At 39.8% G+C, this 17,500-nt stretch overlaps 1 protein-coding gene across 7 annotated transcripts in view; it reads left to right on the forward strand.

The window, feature by feature from the left end:
- The window catches only part of LOC138024905 (uncharacterized), a 37,678-nt gene that overhangs the window by 12,390 nt on the left and 7,788 nt on the right, over positions 1 to 17,500 (forward strand). For 4 of the 7 annotated variants that reach the window (XM_068872106.1, XM_068872116.1, XM_068872110.1 and 1 more), the window contains 2 exons: positions 11,302 to 11,794; positions 13,108 to 17,500. The exon at positions 13,108 to 17,500 is cut by the window's right edge and continues 143 nt beyond it. The exons of 1 other annotated variant lie outside the window; for it this stretch is intronic. In XM_068872106.1, coding sequence (XP_068728207.1) covers positions 11,333 to 11,794; positions 13,108 to 13,974 — 1,329 coding nt within the window. In that variant the 5' untranslated portion in view covers positions 11,302 to 11,332 and the 3' untranslated portion in view covers positions 13,975 to 17,500. The remainder of the gene's footprint in view (positions 1 to 11,301; positions 11,795 to 13,107) is intronic. 2 more of the 7 variants (XM_068872130.1, XM_068872137.1) reach the window with 1 other exon arrangement.

The following is a 17,500-nucleotide window of genomic DNA, read 5'->3' on the forward strand; positions in this document are numbered from 1 at the left end:
AAAATGATCTGAACTATAACTGATCACAGCAAGTGCATAAATATTCAGGGCCATGTGTTATCTTATCCTGAAAGGACTGAATCACTTTTGGCATGGCATGTCTAATAGAGTCTTGACCTTGACAAACTTCAGTTTGGTTTAGACTTGAGCTTTGCATAGCTTTCCTTAAATGGTTCTGTGCTTTTCTGTTTAGTTCTCTGATATGTTCTGGATTGGAAGCTTTACCCTTATTTCATATTCCCTTGCTGCTTCAATATTTTCAGATCTTTTTTGGCGTTTCGCATTGTTTTCCTTTTCCCTGAATTCTTTATTTTGTCTCTTTCGCTTGATAGATTCTCTCATATAAGCTCTTTTTGCCACTGCTTTGTAGAAATTATTACTGACACTCACATCATTTTTGGCCATGGTTAAAATTAATCGATTATTACCTCTAAATAATTGTTGACATTGGTAACACTGCTGATTTCATAACCTGGAATATTGTCATCATAATAATCTAACTGAACTGCTGAAACATTAGCAGTAGTTCCCTGTTGTCTGCTTATAGGATTTATAACAGGTACTGGTGCCCACCCCTCAATGGATTTATTTATATGCACTGTAAAATTTAATGCATTGGAAACTGCTTGCACAATAAGTGCATCACACCATGTATGTTGCTGTAACAACACACCCACAATTGCTCTGTAATGGGTCCAATAAATTTTTGACGCTTGTTTCTGATGTATTCAACTCCAGCAGCATGCACGTTCATGGGATAGGAAGGATAGTTATATAACTGGTGGGCAAAAGAAGAAAAGAAGCATGAACCATCTGAGGTACATTCTAGTGGCTTTAATCTTTTCTGAGCAAATCGAGCCTGCAACAGTGCCATAGAAGGACTTCTCAGTACTATATGTGTACTTGTTCCATGGGCAACAGGGCCTGGGTTCGATTCAATGTCTCCTGATGTCAATAGCTTTTCTCTTGATACATAATAATTCTCCAATTAAACAAAAGTTACCTGTAAGTTGAAGTTTGATTTGGATTCTATATTGTCATCAGTCCGGAACGAAGGAGTAATATGAGAAGCACGCGCGCTTGCTTAATCAGCCATAATTTAAAGGAAGACTTGTTGTTGCTCACAGGAACGAAGGATTAGGGAAGGGTAAATGCCAATGGGGAGGGCAACTTACTCCTTCGTTCCGGACTGATGACAAGATAGAATCCAAATCAAACTTCAAGTTTCGTTTATTTGGAGAATTCTATTTGTCATCAGTGCTATGTCACTACGGAGTACCATGAGATTTTAAAGATGTGAGTGCTTGCAAGTCGTGGACTGCAGTAGAGATCCCAATAAGACGTATAAGACGACAAATAACACACAGACAATTGTTTAATAGAACAATGATGTAGAGTATACTTGAATAGCAGATGTGTAATACAAAAAGACACGCGAGGCGTGACGCGTTACGTTCGTAAATCTCTGATTGAGTTTCATTGTCAGTGCCCGAATAGTGCCCCAGGAGGGCACTCCCAAAATTTTGGGTTATCGGTTTATTGTAATGCCGGGCAAAAACTTCGGCATTGGACCAGCCACCAGCTTTAAGGATGTCAGAGAGCGGAAGACCAGATGAGTAACCATAAGACGAAGCCGCAGTTCTACTGCTATGGGCAGAAAAGGTGTTGACATCTATGCCGGTGTTTTCGAGGGTAGATTTAACCCAACAACCGACAGTGGAACTTGTGACCGCTGTATGTGGTTTGACATAGCTGACTAGTGAACAAGTAGACTTGCGAAGTGATTGGGTTCTGGTTACATAATGTCTATTATGAGCTACTGGGCAAAGCCGTAGGTCCCGAGGAATAGCTAGTATTTCAATGGGGTCAAGGTGTTTAACGGGGCGACTATTTTGGTTGGTAATTCTTGCATAAATCGCATATTGAGATTAGCCAGAGTCTGGCAACGTTGGGCTGTTACTAGGACTAATAGTGTAGTTAACTTTTTGGACTGTGGTCTGAGTGTCAGTTCTTTTTTCTGTGACAGAGACTGCAGGAATCTAAGCACACGTCCCAAGTAGCTGGGTACTTAGGGAGTGAAGGTTTTAGCTCGAAGATGCCTTTCAGGAATCGAGTAACTAACGGATGTTCCCCAAAAGTAGTCGATTGTCCTAGGGTGATCATATCATCATATCATATACCTTTATTTACCCTCGCATTTTTAGAGTAGCATGGTGTAGCTAATATCTCCGAGCATTTACCCTCCAAACCATGATACACCACAGAAGACAGACCACAACACCGGGAACTACATGCCCTACTCTCTGCGACAAGTGTGCGTGTTCTTTTACTTCCCACAGGATTATGAACATTGAAGGGTTGTTAGACAGGACCTCCGGCTTATCGTCCTTATCCGAGAAGACTAGAGAGTCTAACCATTTGCAGATGTAATTACAAAGGCAGCACTTTCTCCTCAGTTATTTAAAGACCCTGAGTGTTGGTCCGGCCGGAGTTGAACTCACGACCTCCCGCGTGACAGCCCGGTGCTCAACCAACTGAGCCACCGGTGCGCGATGGCAGACCGCGCGTGCTGTGTTGATTTCACTGTGTTGATTGCATTGTAACCTAAGCCTTGGTTGTAGAGGTGCGTGAGAAATGCCAGGCCTTCAGTTATATTAGCCTGTGTCATGTCCACATTATTTTCTTGACAATATAATAACCATTTGTAAAGGTAGGTATTATATTGCCTTCCCGTTGTTTGCCGTCAGGACGCTAATAGAATGTCAATTGTGTCCGACGGTAAATTTAAATTGGAGAACTGTTGTCTGATAAGAGGCAGACTAGAAGAGTTAACGATTTTTTCAGAGGGTGTCTTTCGTTTGGCTTTCCCGGCAGTCGGAGCAGATTTTTTCCCGGTCCCAGTTTGATTGGGGGGCTCACGCACATCTGCATCGTTTTTGAGTACCATGCTTGGGTCGGCCAGTCCGGAATGACGCAAAGCCCTGTCGCTCTGTCTTCCTGTACTTTGTGCAGAAATGTTGCTATGACAGAAAGGTGGAAAAGCATAGCAATTGTATTGCGACAGGTTTAATGTAAGCGCATCGACAGCTACTGCCCCGGGGTCTGGCTTGATTGCAACATAGCGTGGGAAATGTGCAATAAGTCTGGATGCAAAAAGATCGATATCTGGATGAAAATTAATTTTGGCAAGGGCTCGAGTTAGGAGAGTCCTGTCAATCATCCATTCTGCGGTGGACATTGTTCTTCTTGATTCAAAATCCGCAGTAGTATTTTGAACCCCAGGGATATGTGCAGCGCTAATCCAAATGTTTCTGCAAATGCACCATTCCCAAATTTCTTTCCCTAGTAGGTTACAGGGTTCCGAATGACTTTAACACCGCGATCGTAATGGTATTGTCAATGAGAAGTCTAATGCGGGTATTTTTGAGTGATTTGCAAAAGGTTTGTATTCCCAAGAAGACAGCTAAGAGTTCCAAACAATTAATATGGTTGGATCTTTCACTGTCAGACCACGCACCCCCCATACTAGCGGTTCCATAAACTGCACCCCAACCTGTACAGGACATTTCAGTGGTTAGTAGAGTAACAGGTTGCCCGTGGGAAATAACGTTGTATGACTTTTCAATGTTTGCCGCGATCCACCAATTTAGTTCTTGACTCAGACGTCAGCGCCATGCACCTGTCAAAATTACCCCTAGACTCTTTTAAAGCGCTTGTTTTATCGCGTTCGAGTGATCTGTAATAGAGAGGGCCGTACATGACTCCAGAGAAGGATGCAATAAGTTTGCCGATTACCTGGGCGACCTCTCTTATGGTAGGAAGCGAATTGCCTTCCAAGTATTAAATGACGCACAGGCGGTTTTAACACTCAGAGGTTTCTCAGGAGTGAGGGTGATGGTCATAGTTACCAAATCAATAACAAACCCGAGCAAAACCAGCCTTTGGGAGGGTATAAATACCGATTTCTTGGCATGTATAATAAAACCGAGAGTCAAATTGACAGAAAGTGTCTATGACATTTCTGGCGCAAGTGTTGTACGTTCGGCCGAGAAGAAAAAGGTCATCTATATAGCTAGACACAATGTGGCCTCTCTTATGTAGAGAAGTAAGTGGTGGTTTTAACAATTTTGTGAATTTCCTGGGGCAAGATGACAGCCCATTAAGTAAGCATGTGAACTGATAGAAGGTATTTTGCCACAAAAAGCGAAGGTATTTCCTGTGTGATGGTTTGACAGTTACGGAGTAATATGCATCCTTGAGATCAAGGGAAGCCATATAACAATTCTTTTCAACTAACTTGAGCATAGAGTGAAGAGTATCCATTTTAAAATGATGATAAGTGACGAACTGGTTAAGACCTTTGAGGTTTAGGATAAGTCGATAGCCGCCGTCTTTTTTGGGTCTGACAAAAATATTGGACAATATTTCATCATGGTCATGGGCGGTGGTTTCTATAATGCCCTTTGCTAGAAGCTTTTCGATTTCTTTATCAATTATGGCGGTTTCTTCTAAAGAGAAATTGACATTGGGCGAGATTAATAATAATAATAATAATAATAATAATAATAATAATCAACTTGTAAAGCGCAAGTATCTATATACATATTCACATGCGCTATTTACAAACTAGTGGCAATAAAACAACACTAATAACAATAGTGCAATAAAAATAATATATAAATAAATATAGATATAAAAATAAAACTTAGAAATAAACACATATAAATACAAATGTGTACAAAACTGTTAAAACTGTTACTCGGCATCTGCCTGATTGGTGCTGACATCAGGGCTGAAACATAAGTAGAGCTGAGAATCGTCCGCATACGCGTGAGCTGTTGGTAGGTGGTGCTTTAGAATTTCAAACAGCTTACTCGAGTAGATTGTAAACAATAATGGATGTAATCATGATCCCTGCGGAATTCCGCACTGCAGATAGAAATTTCGCGAAAGAGTTCCGTTGATTGAAATTTGTTGTGATCTTTTCCCTAAATACGACTGAAACCAAGAAAGGGCCGTTTCTTGTATACCAATCACCGATTGAAGCTTAAGATCAGGTACAACAAAGGCAAAGTCAATTACAGATTGTTTAATGCGATCCAAAGAAGTGCAGATTTGTTTGGCTAAATCTTGACCGAAGAGCAGACACGAATGCGTGTTCGAATCATTGGCACTAGTGCATAATGAATAAAATTTGGGCTTTACGGCAGGTTTGATTTGTTCCCTGCGTAGGCGGGATAATTCTCCCACGGCGTGGCCGATAAGGGAAATGGCGTCAATGCTGTGGCTTGAGGTTTCCTTACTCACATTTGTTTTTATGGAAAGTAGAGTGTCGAAACACTTTAGGATGGGGAAGGTGGCCTTTTGTAAGGCTTGTTGGGCATTACTAACTCGAAGGTCGCTTTTGCGTTTAAAGTGGTGCATTTGGCTTTAAATCTCGGGGTTGACTTTGGCCACTGTAATTTCAGCGCAGTTGTCAGGTTTGGTATGTTTGGTGAGCAACGCCTTAAGCTTATCAGTAGACAGGGAGATCCCCCAACGTTTGAAAGCTATGTTAGCTAGGTTTTGTTGGATTTTTCCACCAACGGGATCTTCATCATTTAGGTCGGCCTCTACACTTTTAAAATAGGCCTCATCTTCAGTGGCTGTCCCGTTGGTGCTTTCCGCGCCATCGGCGCCTTTGTCTCCGAAGCATTCACACCAAGAAGGGTGTCTGAGGGCGAAAGACTGAGTTCGTCATCGCATCTTGGCATCTTGCTACGGTCGATCACTTCGATGTCGTCAGATTTATTGGAGTTAATCTCCGAGAGTTGAGTTAAGGTTTGAGCCAGATTGCCCGGGTACAGTCGTCGGAGAACTTTGGGCATCGTCAGGTTGACGTAGTGTGCCACGTTGGCGTACAGTGAAGCTAAGTTGGCTTTCAGAGCTGCCAGGTTGTCGAGTTGTATTATTGTTATCCATCCTTGAAATTGAACCGAAAGAAATACCTAAAAACCTGTACAAGAGTGACAACAAGAAAAACAAAGCTATTGGAAGAATACTTACGAAATATGGTGAAGATGGTTCGGCTGTACAAGCTAGCGTACAATGGATGATTAAGCAAGCGCGCGTGCTTCTCATGGTACTCCGTAGTGACGTCGGACTGTTGGTTCAATTTTGTTGAATGCTTAGTAACAGATTGATCTTGAATACACAATAGAACTGACCAGTTTTTTTCTCACTAGAGCTGCCCCCGCTCTACAGTACCATTTTCTTTTTTTTTTTCTTTTTTTTTTCTGAGTTGGGCTTGTTGTTTACAGTTTAGTAATTTTTCTGTTAAGTGTTGTTACGGAATTGCGGCTCAGTACTTTGGTTTTAGTAATTTTGGATCTTAAAATACTAAAAGTGTACAAAATGTAGTTTTGGGAAGTGCTTGGGATCTTTGTTTTTTTTCGCTGTGTGGTTTAACTTAGGATTTGTTTGTTCTTAACGATCGAGAAGAAGCAGAATGTTGGGACTTGGGTGAGTTTTAACATTGGAATGTTATCATGAGGTGGCATTGTAGAACAATTTATAGACAGCATTAAAGAACAATTTATTATTATATTTAAACCTGACATTTTGCACTTAATAGAATAGTTATTAGACACAAAATTATAGCTGAAGAGGGCAATTTTAAATAGAATTTGTTTGAAAGGCATTGAAAAATTGGTCTGTTGAATAGAACGTTCTATTATTATAAACTGTAAAAACGATAAGTGGATGAATTATAACTGGAACCAACAATATATTTTTATAATTGATCTTTTTTGATTGATTAGAGCTTTTTGTCAAAATAACTATTGTGATGTGGTATCAAAATGGAAAAAAATTAATCGGACCACATGTATGTACAATATATTTGGCTTATAAAAAGTGGAAAAAAGAGAAAAGTATGAAATTTGAACGAAACTATATATACACAATATATTGTTAAAAATCTATTTTAGGTGGTCTGCCTTTGTATGGGGTCTATGACTCTCTTGTAGACTATCCTCATGATGATGTTGTTTATTGTCATTAAACTGTAATAAATATATAAATAAATAAATAAAAAGTGACGTTTGTGTTTTTAACTCTAATATTACGTAAAAATGTATGAATAAAATTTCAAACTGGAACAACATTGATATAAAAAATAATTAAAAATATAGTATTTTTGTTTGAACTTTTGGAGTTATCCTTAAATGTCATTATGAATTTTTGAGTGACCAAGAAAAATCTTCCTCGTTTTATTAGCTTTCTTGGACAAAAATTTGACGGAAAACTGACCAGGCACGAATATTTTCAGAATTTTTTTTTGTAGTCCGATTAGCGATAATGCGTAACATGTTAATGCGATAAAATTGTCAAATTTGCGACCCGTTGCTAACGGCAACAAGACATATCTATCACCTTAAGAATAACTGACCTCTGTTTGCTAAAAACCACCCAAATAACCGATTTTTCGACGGAAAATTCATCCCAAAGAATAAAACAATTCGCTGGACATGAAATCAAGGTAAATATATTCTAGCGAAAGCGAAAACAAGCGAATATTTTGAGGAAAAACACAATTCTGTAAGATCCAAGGAACATGTGGCGAAAACACGCAACTGTATCGCTACAAAAATAATCTTACCTTTTCAGGGATTTTAACGCTTGAAATTCCAACCAATGAACCACAATCCTTTTCTTTATCCTTTCTGAAGCCTTCAGTGTAATTTTTTGGCTGAAAAACTTTAGTAAAACCGCTCCGCGATCGGTTGAAAATTTCCATGACCATTTGCGGGAAAAACGTTGATACCTTGCTGCCGCGCAAGCGATCAAATCGAGATTTTTTCTGGTTATAATCTACCGGAAATACCTACATTCTCTCTTCTCCAGTCTTCCTATATATTACGCGGGGAGTCCTAAGGTGCCTCCTCGGGTTTTTGGCCCCAGAGGGCTAAAAACCCTGCGGTGGCAATAAATGAAAATTTGAATCTCCTACTCTCGACAATTTGTTACGTCTGAGTTGCGGTCTAGGTTTAGACATTCTTACTGCAATATAATATTGTTTTCCAAAAGCAAGAGATAAACACTTTCTCAACTCAGACGACCTCGGTTCGTTCTTCTTTAAATAATGCACCGAACACTTTCTAATTACCTTGCCTTTATAAAACAAGCTCGACGTTTTCTTGTATAAAGGATTCTGGAACGTTCTCTGTCCCGGGGAGCATGTTTGCGTTTGCGAACGGACTCAGCCCTTGCTCTATCGCAGGAGATTGGTACGGCTTGCTCATCAGTTTGCTTACATAATCAATGACCGAGTCTTTCGACAGTTCGTCATTGTGGTCCGCCACACCACAGGCTCCCCAAGCTGAAAATACGTGGTATATGAGACAGTTTGTGTATATAGAGAATTGTATGGGAAAATCACCGATCGTGAAAAAATTGTGTGAATAACTATCTCATTTGAAATAAAGTTTTCCTACCTCAAATGTGTGACCAACTTGTCTCTTTTGCCGAGTTTCGAGCCATTCTGACGCCGTTTAGTGAAGTCATCCGGAAGGCCGTTACTGAAATAATAGGAAGGCCGGTAACTCCATCCATCGCTGGCCAGACCTCACTCCACAAATCGTTTTCTCCTCAACAGGAAAAGTCCCGAATCGCAATAAAAACAACAGTTCCATAAAGCCCAATAAATTTCACTCCAAGTACGTGTGTTTCGGCGGCCGAGAGACTCGTGGCGAACGAAAACTTTGCCTTAAAATTCACCTCTTCGGCTTTCCTGAGAGGCTTGTGACCGGGTAGTCAACAACGGAAACTCGCAAGATGGTTTCAGCCTCAACTCTGATTGGACCATTTGAATTTGACCGAGCGCTGGCAACACGACCGTTGTTGACTTGTGACCGGGCAGTCAACAACGGTCGTGTTGCCAGCGCGCGGTCAAATTCAAATGGTCCAATCAGAGTTGAGACTGAAACCATCTTGCGAGTTTCCGTTGTTGACTACCCGGTCACAAGCCTCCGAGGAAAGCCGAAGAGGTGAATTTTCAGACAAAGTTTTCGTTCTCCACAAGTCTTTCGGCCTCCAAAACACACGTATTTGGAGTGAAATTTATTGGGCTTTATGGAACTGTTGTTTTTATTGCGATTCGGGACTTTTCCTGTTGAGGAGAAAACGATTTGTGGAGTGAGGTCTGGCCAGCGATGGATGGAGTTACCGGCCTTCCTATTATTTCAGTAACGGCCTTCCGGATGACTTCACTAAACGGCGTCAGAATGGCTCGAAACTCGCCAAAAGAGACAAGTTGGTCACACATTTGAGGTAGGAAAACTTTATTGCAAATGAGATAGTTATTTACACAATTTTTTTACGATCGGTGATTTTCCCATACAATTCTCTATATACACACCACGTATTTTCAGCTTGGGGCGCCTGTGGTCACACAGGTACTAGTGTCTGGAAGCATCGGTTGCTTGGTTGTCTCACTGTTTTTCATGTCCCTGATGTTGTTCAAGTTGGATTCATATGGCTTTAATGACTCATAGCTTGCAGAACTTCGTGACAGCTTTGATAAACATTGGTATACTTTGATAGCTTCGATGTCAATCTCCAAATGGAAGTCACCTTCCAAATAGAATTTATTTAATCTCCCGTGAGTTAAGGGGATCGGCAGAGACTGTCTTGTCACCATGTGTCTGTCGATTGCATTTCAACATGTATAAAGCCTACGAGTTGGAGAGTGAAAGGCGGTGCACAATTAATGTTGAACCATTGTGTACTAGTTCAGAATCTTCTGCTTCACCTTCGAAGGACGCCATTTCTTTAATTCTTCAGTCTCTTGCTTCTAAATGCAGCGGAAGGTGCTCAAACACTTAAGTATAAAAGCCACAAACAGCAATGGCGGCGCACAACCTAGCGAACAGGAAGTCACAGCTTTCTAAGCTGCGTTGTGATTATCCATCCGGATTGGCTAATCAGATCGAACTTCCGGTTACGCAGGAGTGACACATTTGCATAAAGAACCTCACCAAAACTCGTGGATATATCCATATATTCACGAGTAAAAACTGCTTAATTTAATGTGTCACCTTCACAAGGTTGAATAGTCTTGGCAGCAACGGAGTGGAAATTGTCGCCGAAGAATTTGTACTTGACTTTTTTTATTGACTTGAAACTGTCTTGTTACTTCTAATATTGGTGTCCAACCTCTATTTATGTTCACCTTGAAAAAATCTAAATTTTGACTGTACTAGTCTCTGCCTATGCCAAGATGTGGAAATGTTACCCAAATAATACTTGGTCTTGTGGAGCTTTCTGAGCTTTGTAGTCTGTATGTTCTCTGTGACACCGACTCTGCTCTATTAGTTAGTCCAGCAGTCACATCAATATTAGTTTCAAGTCATACATTGGTGCACTTGCTACTGAGACTACTGGATATACTAGATTAAAAATTAACCAAAGAGTTTATTTCTCTACTCCTAAATGCTGGTCAACGCTTTTATTCGGTAAAACATTACATTAGAGGAAGTCAATCTTGAAAAACAAAAATATGTAAAAGAAACTTTCACCAAAAAGTTGAAAACGTGAGACAAAAGTTTGCGCTTATCCTGGATTAAGCTAATCGGCTTTCGAACAACCGGGCCCAGTTCTCTTTATTTTTAGGAAAAGCGTTGTTTAAATTTTCAGAAGGATTTATTGAAGTGGTTGAAAATTGCACTTCTGCATTCCTTTTGGTGGTCAAATTCATGAAAAAGATTTGTAATATAATTTAAACCTGACAAGTAGCTATGATCCTCGCAGTTATGAAGGCAATTTTTGCAATTGCGTAGAGAAGCCTGAAAACTCAGGACTTCAACGGGGTTTGAACCCGTGACCTCGAGATACCGGTGCGACGCTCTAACCAACTGAGCTATGAAGCCACTGACGTTGGGAGCTGGTCATTTGTGGGTTCTAATGTTCCCGTGAGGAATGAATCAATGATGAAATGATATATGAAATAAACCATATATGAACTGCAGATATGAAATCAAGTGAAGCTATCAAACCCCGTTGAAGTCCTGAATTTTTCAGGCTTCTCTACGAAATTGCAAAAATTGCCTTCATAACTGCGAGGATCATAGCTTCACTTGATTTCATATCCGCAGTTCATACATGGTTTATTTCATATATCATTTCATCATTGAAGTATGTTTCCGTTATTACCATGCAGCCTGTTTCATATTTGTGTTTTTTAAGAAGAATATATATCATGATCAAGAAAGTAACAAAAATCGTACAGACAAAACATAATAAAGAATTTTTTCATGTTGACAGGATTGCCTACAGACGCCCTTTCAGAGCCAAGATGCTGCTCTCCAGAATTCGAGAGACGTTGGACTTGATCTTCATGCAGGTCGTGATTATTCTCTCCTGTCAAATGTCGCTTGCGACATGCGAGGCAAATGTGTTGGGATGCGTAAGGAATGAGTCCTGTGCTCAAACGTTTGGAGAAATCTATAACAGCCTTGCATCAGCCAAAAATTACTTTAAAATTGCAGAAGCTTTGTATCCAGCCACGACACCCTCGTCTGTCCTCGTCCACGTAAATTTGTACGTGACCAAGCAAGAAAATAGCTCACTAATCCCGTACACCTGGAGCAAGTCATGCCTGTACGCCGTTTTCCCTACCAACGTCCTTGAGATTTTGTCTCTTGGCTCTATTCTTGTTGCCCCTCGAACTCAACAACTGGACATTACAATCCCACCTTTCTGTTGTAACGTTTCACGGGAAGAACGCAAAATGATCGTTAAAGGAGCATTAGCTTCGGTAAGATGTGACTTAAGTTCATTTCACGGTGGTTGAAAAGATCGGTTATTAATGTACACGAGCCCAATTCCATTAAGAAAGCTGCACACCTTTTAATGCGGGAATTGTTCACAAAGACAAGCGTTTTGAGCGCAATTGAATGAATTGCAACATTCTTGGTGGGTGGCGAGCAAAATGTATGTGTGAATGGCTAGGTAATTGTTATTCTCTGAAAGGGATTCCTAAAAACGTGCAAAAGAGTTGCCACAGCAAAATATTTATCCACTTGTCAAAACGAAAAAAGCATGGTAAAGTAAAAAAGTACGATAAGTTAAGTCGAGATTGCAAAATCAGCTGTGAATCCGACAGACGTTGGAGCAGACTGGAGCTTTTTCATGCTCTCTCCGACAGTCAAACAACCGATTCAAGAATTCAAGTTTGCGAACAGTTCTTCTCAACTAATTCGAGGTTGTCAACCTTAAAGAGCTGTCTTTAGAAACTGTCCCATTTATTTTAATGTTTTGACAGTCATACCTGAATTAGCAGAACTCTCGACTTTCACTAATTACGTGAGTGAAGGCCAGCAATCAGGTTTCCAAGGAAACTTATGTTCCGATCACAGAGAGCTCGATTTTCCCAAAAGAAGGCATCTTCCGAGTTGTATCTCTTGATTCCGTTCATTCCCATGTGCTATTAGTAGCTACCGAGGAATTCTTTTCCCTCTCCTGCGGATGCCCACGATTTTTAACCGTGAGAATTCTCATCAGAGAATTTGAGTAAATCTTCTGAGGAAGGCTAAATCTCTACAGGACTCAAGGGGCATACCGAAAATGTGTCCGTTGTTTGTACACCCGGAATTCTAACTTGGGAAGTGGTTTTTTTGGGTATTAACACTCCGTTCCTAGCTTCGTGGGCAATCATCTACAGACTTGGATATTTATCTGTAATTTATTGCACGTAGTCCCGGGGGGACATTGGTCTGAACTAGGGAAATAATTATAAGGCAGGTCTGCACCAGGGTATTGATTCAAGGGTCAGGTCATAAATAGGATATCAAATGTTTGGTCAGGTCATAAATAGGGTAGGGAAAAACGCAGATTTTGGTCATAAATAGGGTAAGGGTTTTGGGAAGCGAGCCGCACACCCCTACCCAATTTTTCTGGGAATACCCCCCCCCCCCCCTCCCCCGGGCACGTAGTATCTCGATAGCACTAGTTTCTTTTTTTCTGATCTTGTTTCCTTTTTCTATCTTTCTCTTTGTCAGTAGAACCGGTCATCTTTAAATGTTGGTCAATGTTACAATAAATATGTTACTGTGATTTTTATCATTACAGCTTGAAGATCTTGCTGTGAGTCCGGCGATACAGGATCCACGACTGAACACAGCTGAGTGTGTTGTTGAGGGTCACAAAGCAAGCATTTGTGCAATTGGACGTCGCAGTTCTCATATAAGAGCAATATTGTGGCTGTCTTTAATTTTCACAATCATTTTTGGCCCATTATTAGCTTTAACTGCCCTTGTATTTTTAGACAATAGTAATTCACATAATACAGCTCTTGTTATGGCTGGCAATTATAGTTTGTACTTTATTTTGATTGTGGAATTCGTACTTGTAATTACTGTAATAGCTTTGGTTTTTTCTGCAACAGGGAAAGCTTCCTTTGATATTTATGTAATTCTTGGAATAACAATTTTCGAGGTGCTTGTCTTAGGAGCCCTTGCAACTAACAACCTCACCGCTTTCAATTTCTTACCTGATATAATACTCCGTCGATTCGTCTTCTTTGCGTGGGGAAATCTGACTGTTTATCATTTTTGCTGGCTTGTGATAGGCATCATGTTAAACCCAATATGGGGTCTCATTGTTCTTCTTTTTATCGGTGTAATTTTCGCTGCTCTTTTCTTTGCAGTTTATATCTACAAGCGTACCACAAGGTTTAAATTGCGTAGCTTTATTTTATGTGCGGTTGGTTTGCTTTCTGTTTGGTTACTTGTTGCCGTGGTGATTTTAAGCGGACAATCATTTTTCGGAAGGGAGACTGCAAATGACGTAGTGATAGCTGTAACCTTGTACTGTATGACAGCATTTATCTCATGGATAATATCCTGGGTGAAAAAACACGACGAAGTAAAGGATAAGTCTAAGAAGGGAGGACGAGAGAAAGAGGCTTCAAAAGAGGAAGAGGAAATACCTTTATGAGAGACACGCTGAGATTTCGCACTACGAAACCCCGCTTAAAAAACTGAGATAGCCAATCACAGCAGCGAAATGGCTTTCTCGCACGTGCAAAAAGCGTTTTGTCCAATCAGAAGTGACTTAACAAAACATGCCAGTAATTTCATTCAACAAGTTCAAGCTCCTTGCGTGCCAAGCCGTCAGAGTCAGAAAACGTTCGTACCAAAAGTACAAAGGTGGCTGTACAAAGTACAGTTACTTTCAGCAATGGCTCGAGGCTCCACGAAATTTAAGCATTTAGAAAAGTCAATTGATGACTATATTATCGAACAACAGAACAAAAATACAAGAGCTAAGACGGCAAGAGAGTGAAGTTACCCGTTGAATTTCTGAGAGGAAAACACGAGAAAAGAAATCCTAAAGACATCGAAGCCAAAGAATTGAACGTCGAATATCTCTGCCAGTTCTTCCTTAGTGTGAAGCGAAAAGACGGCAAAGACCGTCAAGTCTTCGAGGTCTGCTTGATATCAAATTTTAATCGACATTTGAAAGAAAAACACACTTATAGAGCGGTTTTCAAATGAGTGTCGTAAAACCAAAACCAAAGTAATTACTTTGGTCAATCAAAAAGGACGGAGACAATCCAGTAAACCAATCAAAACTCGAAGTAATTACACGTTGCCGACACAAAGCGCGGGAAAATGTGCACGCGCGAGCCACGATTGGTTTTGGTTTCACTTCTGATTGGGTGAAAAAGTGGTGGGAGGACTTTAAACCAATCACTGAGTGAAGTAATGCAAAAACAAAGTAATTCACTAATTACTTTCGACACTCAATTGAAAACCGCTCTAAACGAATTAAACGCACGTTTGACTCTTCAGACGAAGACAGCGGTCCGCCTCTTGACACAGTAGATTCAGCTTTAATACTTAAATACTTCAGTTTCATTGTAAAGCTAAGTACTTACTTTTATCGAGCTTTTCCTACTTTTTATCATATTCAAACTTGAATGAACACTTACGAAAAACTAATTCGTTATTATTAAATTGTCATTCTGTGAGGTTAGTTGATTGAACATTCAATTCAGCATTTTATTACTATTATTTATTTATTACTATTTCAAGCCTTCATGTAACTTGTAAGGTACTTATTAAGCTTTAATGGTTTCATGTAATTTGATAAAATGAAAATAAATCGTCTTGGTAGTTTAGAAAATCTCAAAATGTATATAAGAAACAAACTTCATCATGGAAAGTGCTTTTGTACGGTATTTACGCACGAGTACTCACTCGCCTCAGGCTCGCTCGTTCGTTTTGTGAAACCAAACCGTACGTCAGCGCTTTCCATGAAGAAATCTACATTGAATTCTTTGGCCTCGGTGGCTTCGATTCAACGTGAGTAGCCTCACATCTCTCGTTGTCTTAACTCTTGTATTTTTGTTCTGTTGCTCGATAATATAGTCATCAATTGCCTTTTCTAAATGCTTAACTGAATTCGAATTTCGTGGAGCCTTGAGACATTGCTCAAAGTGTACGTTTTTTTTTTGTACTTTTGGCTCGAAGGTTTTCTCACTCTGACGGCTCTTGCACACAAGGAGCTTGAATTAAATTAACTTATTGAATGAAATCAGGGGTATGTTTTGACACGTCACTTCTTATTGGACGAAACGCTTTTTGCACGTGCGAGAAAGCCATTTTGCTGATGTGATTGGCTATCTGAATTTTTAAAGAGGGATTTCGTAGGACGAAAACTGTGAGTACAGGCAAGTTTAAGCGGTTTCAACATTTGACCAACCCAACATTCGTTCAACAAGAGTTGAACGGATGTTGGGCAAATTTTGGATGCAAAAATAAAGTTGTGCGGAGCCCGTTCAAACGCTTCCAACATTTTTCCAACAGAAGAACCAAAACTTTCGCGAAATTTGATTGCGAGAAACTAAGAACTAGAAGCCAGTATCTCTCGTCCAGATAAACTACGCCATATTGACTTTTGCGTCCTGATCTGAACTACAATTTTGTTCGACAGAGTGTTCAAACGGCCTCAACACCATTCATCACATTTTCGAGAACAGAAAAGTTGAATCGATGTTGAATGGAAGTTTAAACCGATTTAAACTTGATGCAACACGCTTTCAACATTTTTTACACTTTCAACAATGTTGGACGACCTGTTCAAACGCATCGAACATTTGGTTCAATACATGTTTAAGCAAATGTTGAAACCGCTTATAAAACAAGCCTTAAATCTCAGTATGTATATAATAAACTGAATGAATCAGTAGTCGTGGAAATTGAATTAATTAGTAGTCGTTGTTTTAGTGCATTTATTACACATTGAAACTTCCTTAGACTTCCTTAGACTTAAATGTGTACAACTAGGAGTTCTCATATGTCATATGTAAATATGACAATGGGAACTTCAACGAAAATATGACTAATTTCATTTCCAAAACAACATGGTTGCATGTACTTTGAATGAAAATATCCTTACCTTAAGACAATGTTCTACAGTTTCTGGATGATTTTGAAATTCACCTAATTCACAAAACTTTAAAGTAACAGCAGTTCCATTTTTATCAGGAATTCCCAGCGAATTTCGTGCATATGAATCAACTAGGTACCAAAAAAAAAAGGATTCAGTTCTTTCATAACAGCCATCACCTAACCATCAAGCACTAACATTGCGTTTAGAATATCCGAAAATGCATTAATCAAAATCTGCTTCAGTTAGCAAAATGGCCCTTCGCCACAAAATGAGCGATCCATGCGCTCTTGGTAAAATTTGCAACTCTCTTCGTCGATTCTCAAAGACAATGGAGACCCTGGAAACGTGGTCGTAAAATTTGGTGTAGTTTAAACAGTACTCCACATTGTTCTGCGAGGTTGCCACCTCTGGCGTCTCGTTTATTGAAAGACTATTGGTATCGGGTGCCATTTTATTAGTTAGTGCATGTAAAGACATGCGATCTCCATGACAGAACATGTTATCGATATTTGTTTGTGTCCAGAAATCGACTGAATCCGATCGATTGAAAAGCAAAGCTGTAAGTGACATAAATAGCTATAAATGCACACTGTCGGTCTCTAGAATGCTCACTGAAAGCTTAATGACCTTGATGAATGCTTCTTCGAATAGAAGTAATCGTAAAAGATAACCAAAGCGATCGAGGAAACGAAAAAATGCCACAACTTACCTGTATTAAAACAGGGTAAACCTCGACTCTTCCGCTGTGAGCACACGCGATTTTCCGCTGAGGGAACACAGTCAAGTGGATTTCATCTGTTATAACCTAGCTGCTGATTGGCTAGACAGGGCCATATAAGAAGATTCCGGATAGGATGTTTCTTAATGTGAACGATGGAACAATGGAACCAAATTCTCAATAGAGCTTCAAGAACATGAACGCTGCCTATCGGCAGCAATAAACTGAAATAATTAGTAGTAATAGTCGTGGAAACTAAATTGACTAGTAGTCGTTGTTTTGCTGTATTTATTACACATTGAAACTTCCTTAATTTTACTCTATTTTCGAATTAATAGATTTTAGATT

The sequence above is a fragment of the Montipora capricornis genome, chromosome 2 (assembly GCF_036669925.1).
Source record: "Montipora capricornis isolate CH-2021 chromosome 2, ASM3666992v2, whole genome shotgun sequence".
NCBI lineage: Eukaryota > Metazoa > Cnidaria > Anthozoa > Scleractinia > Acroporidae > Montipora > Montipora capricornis.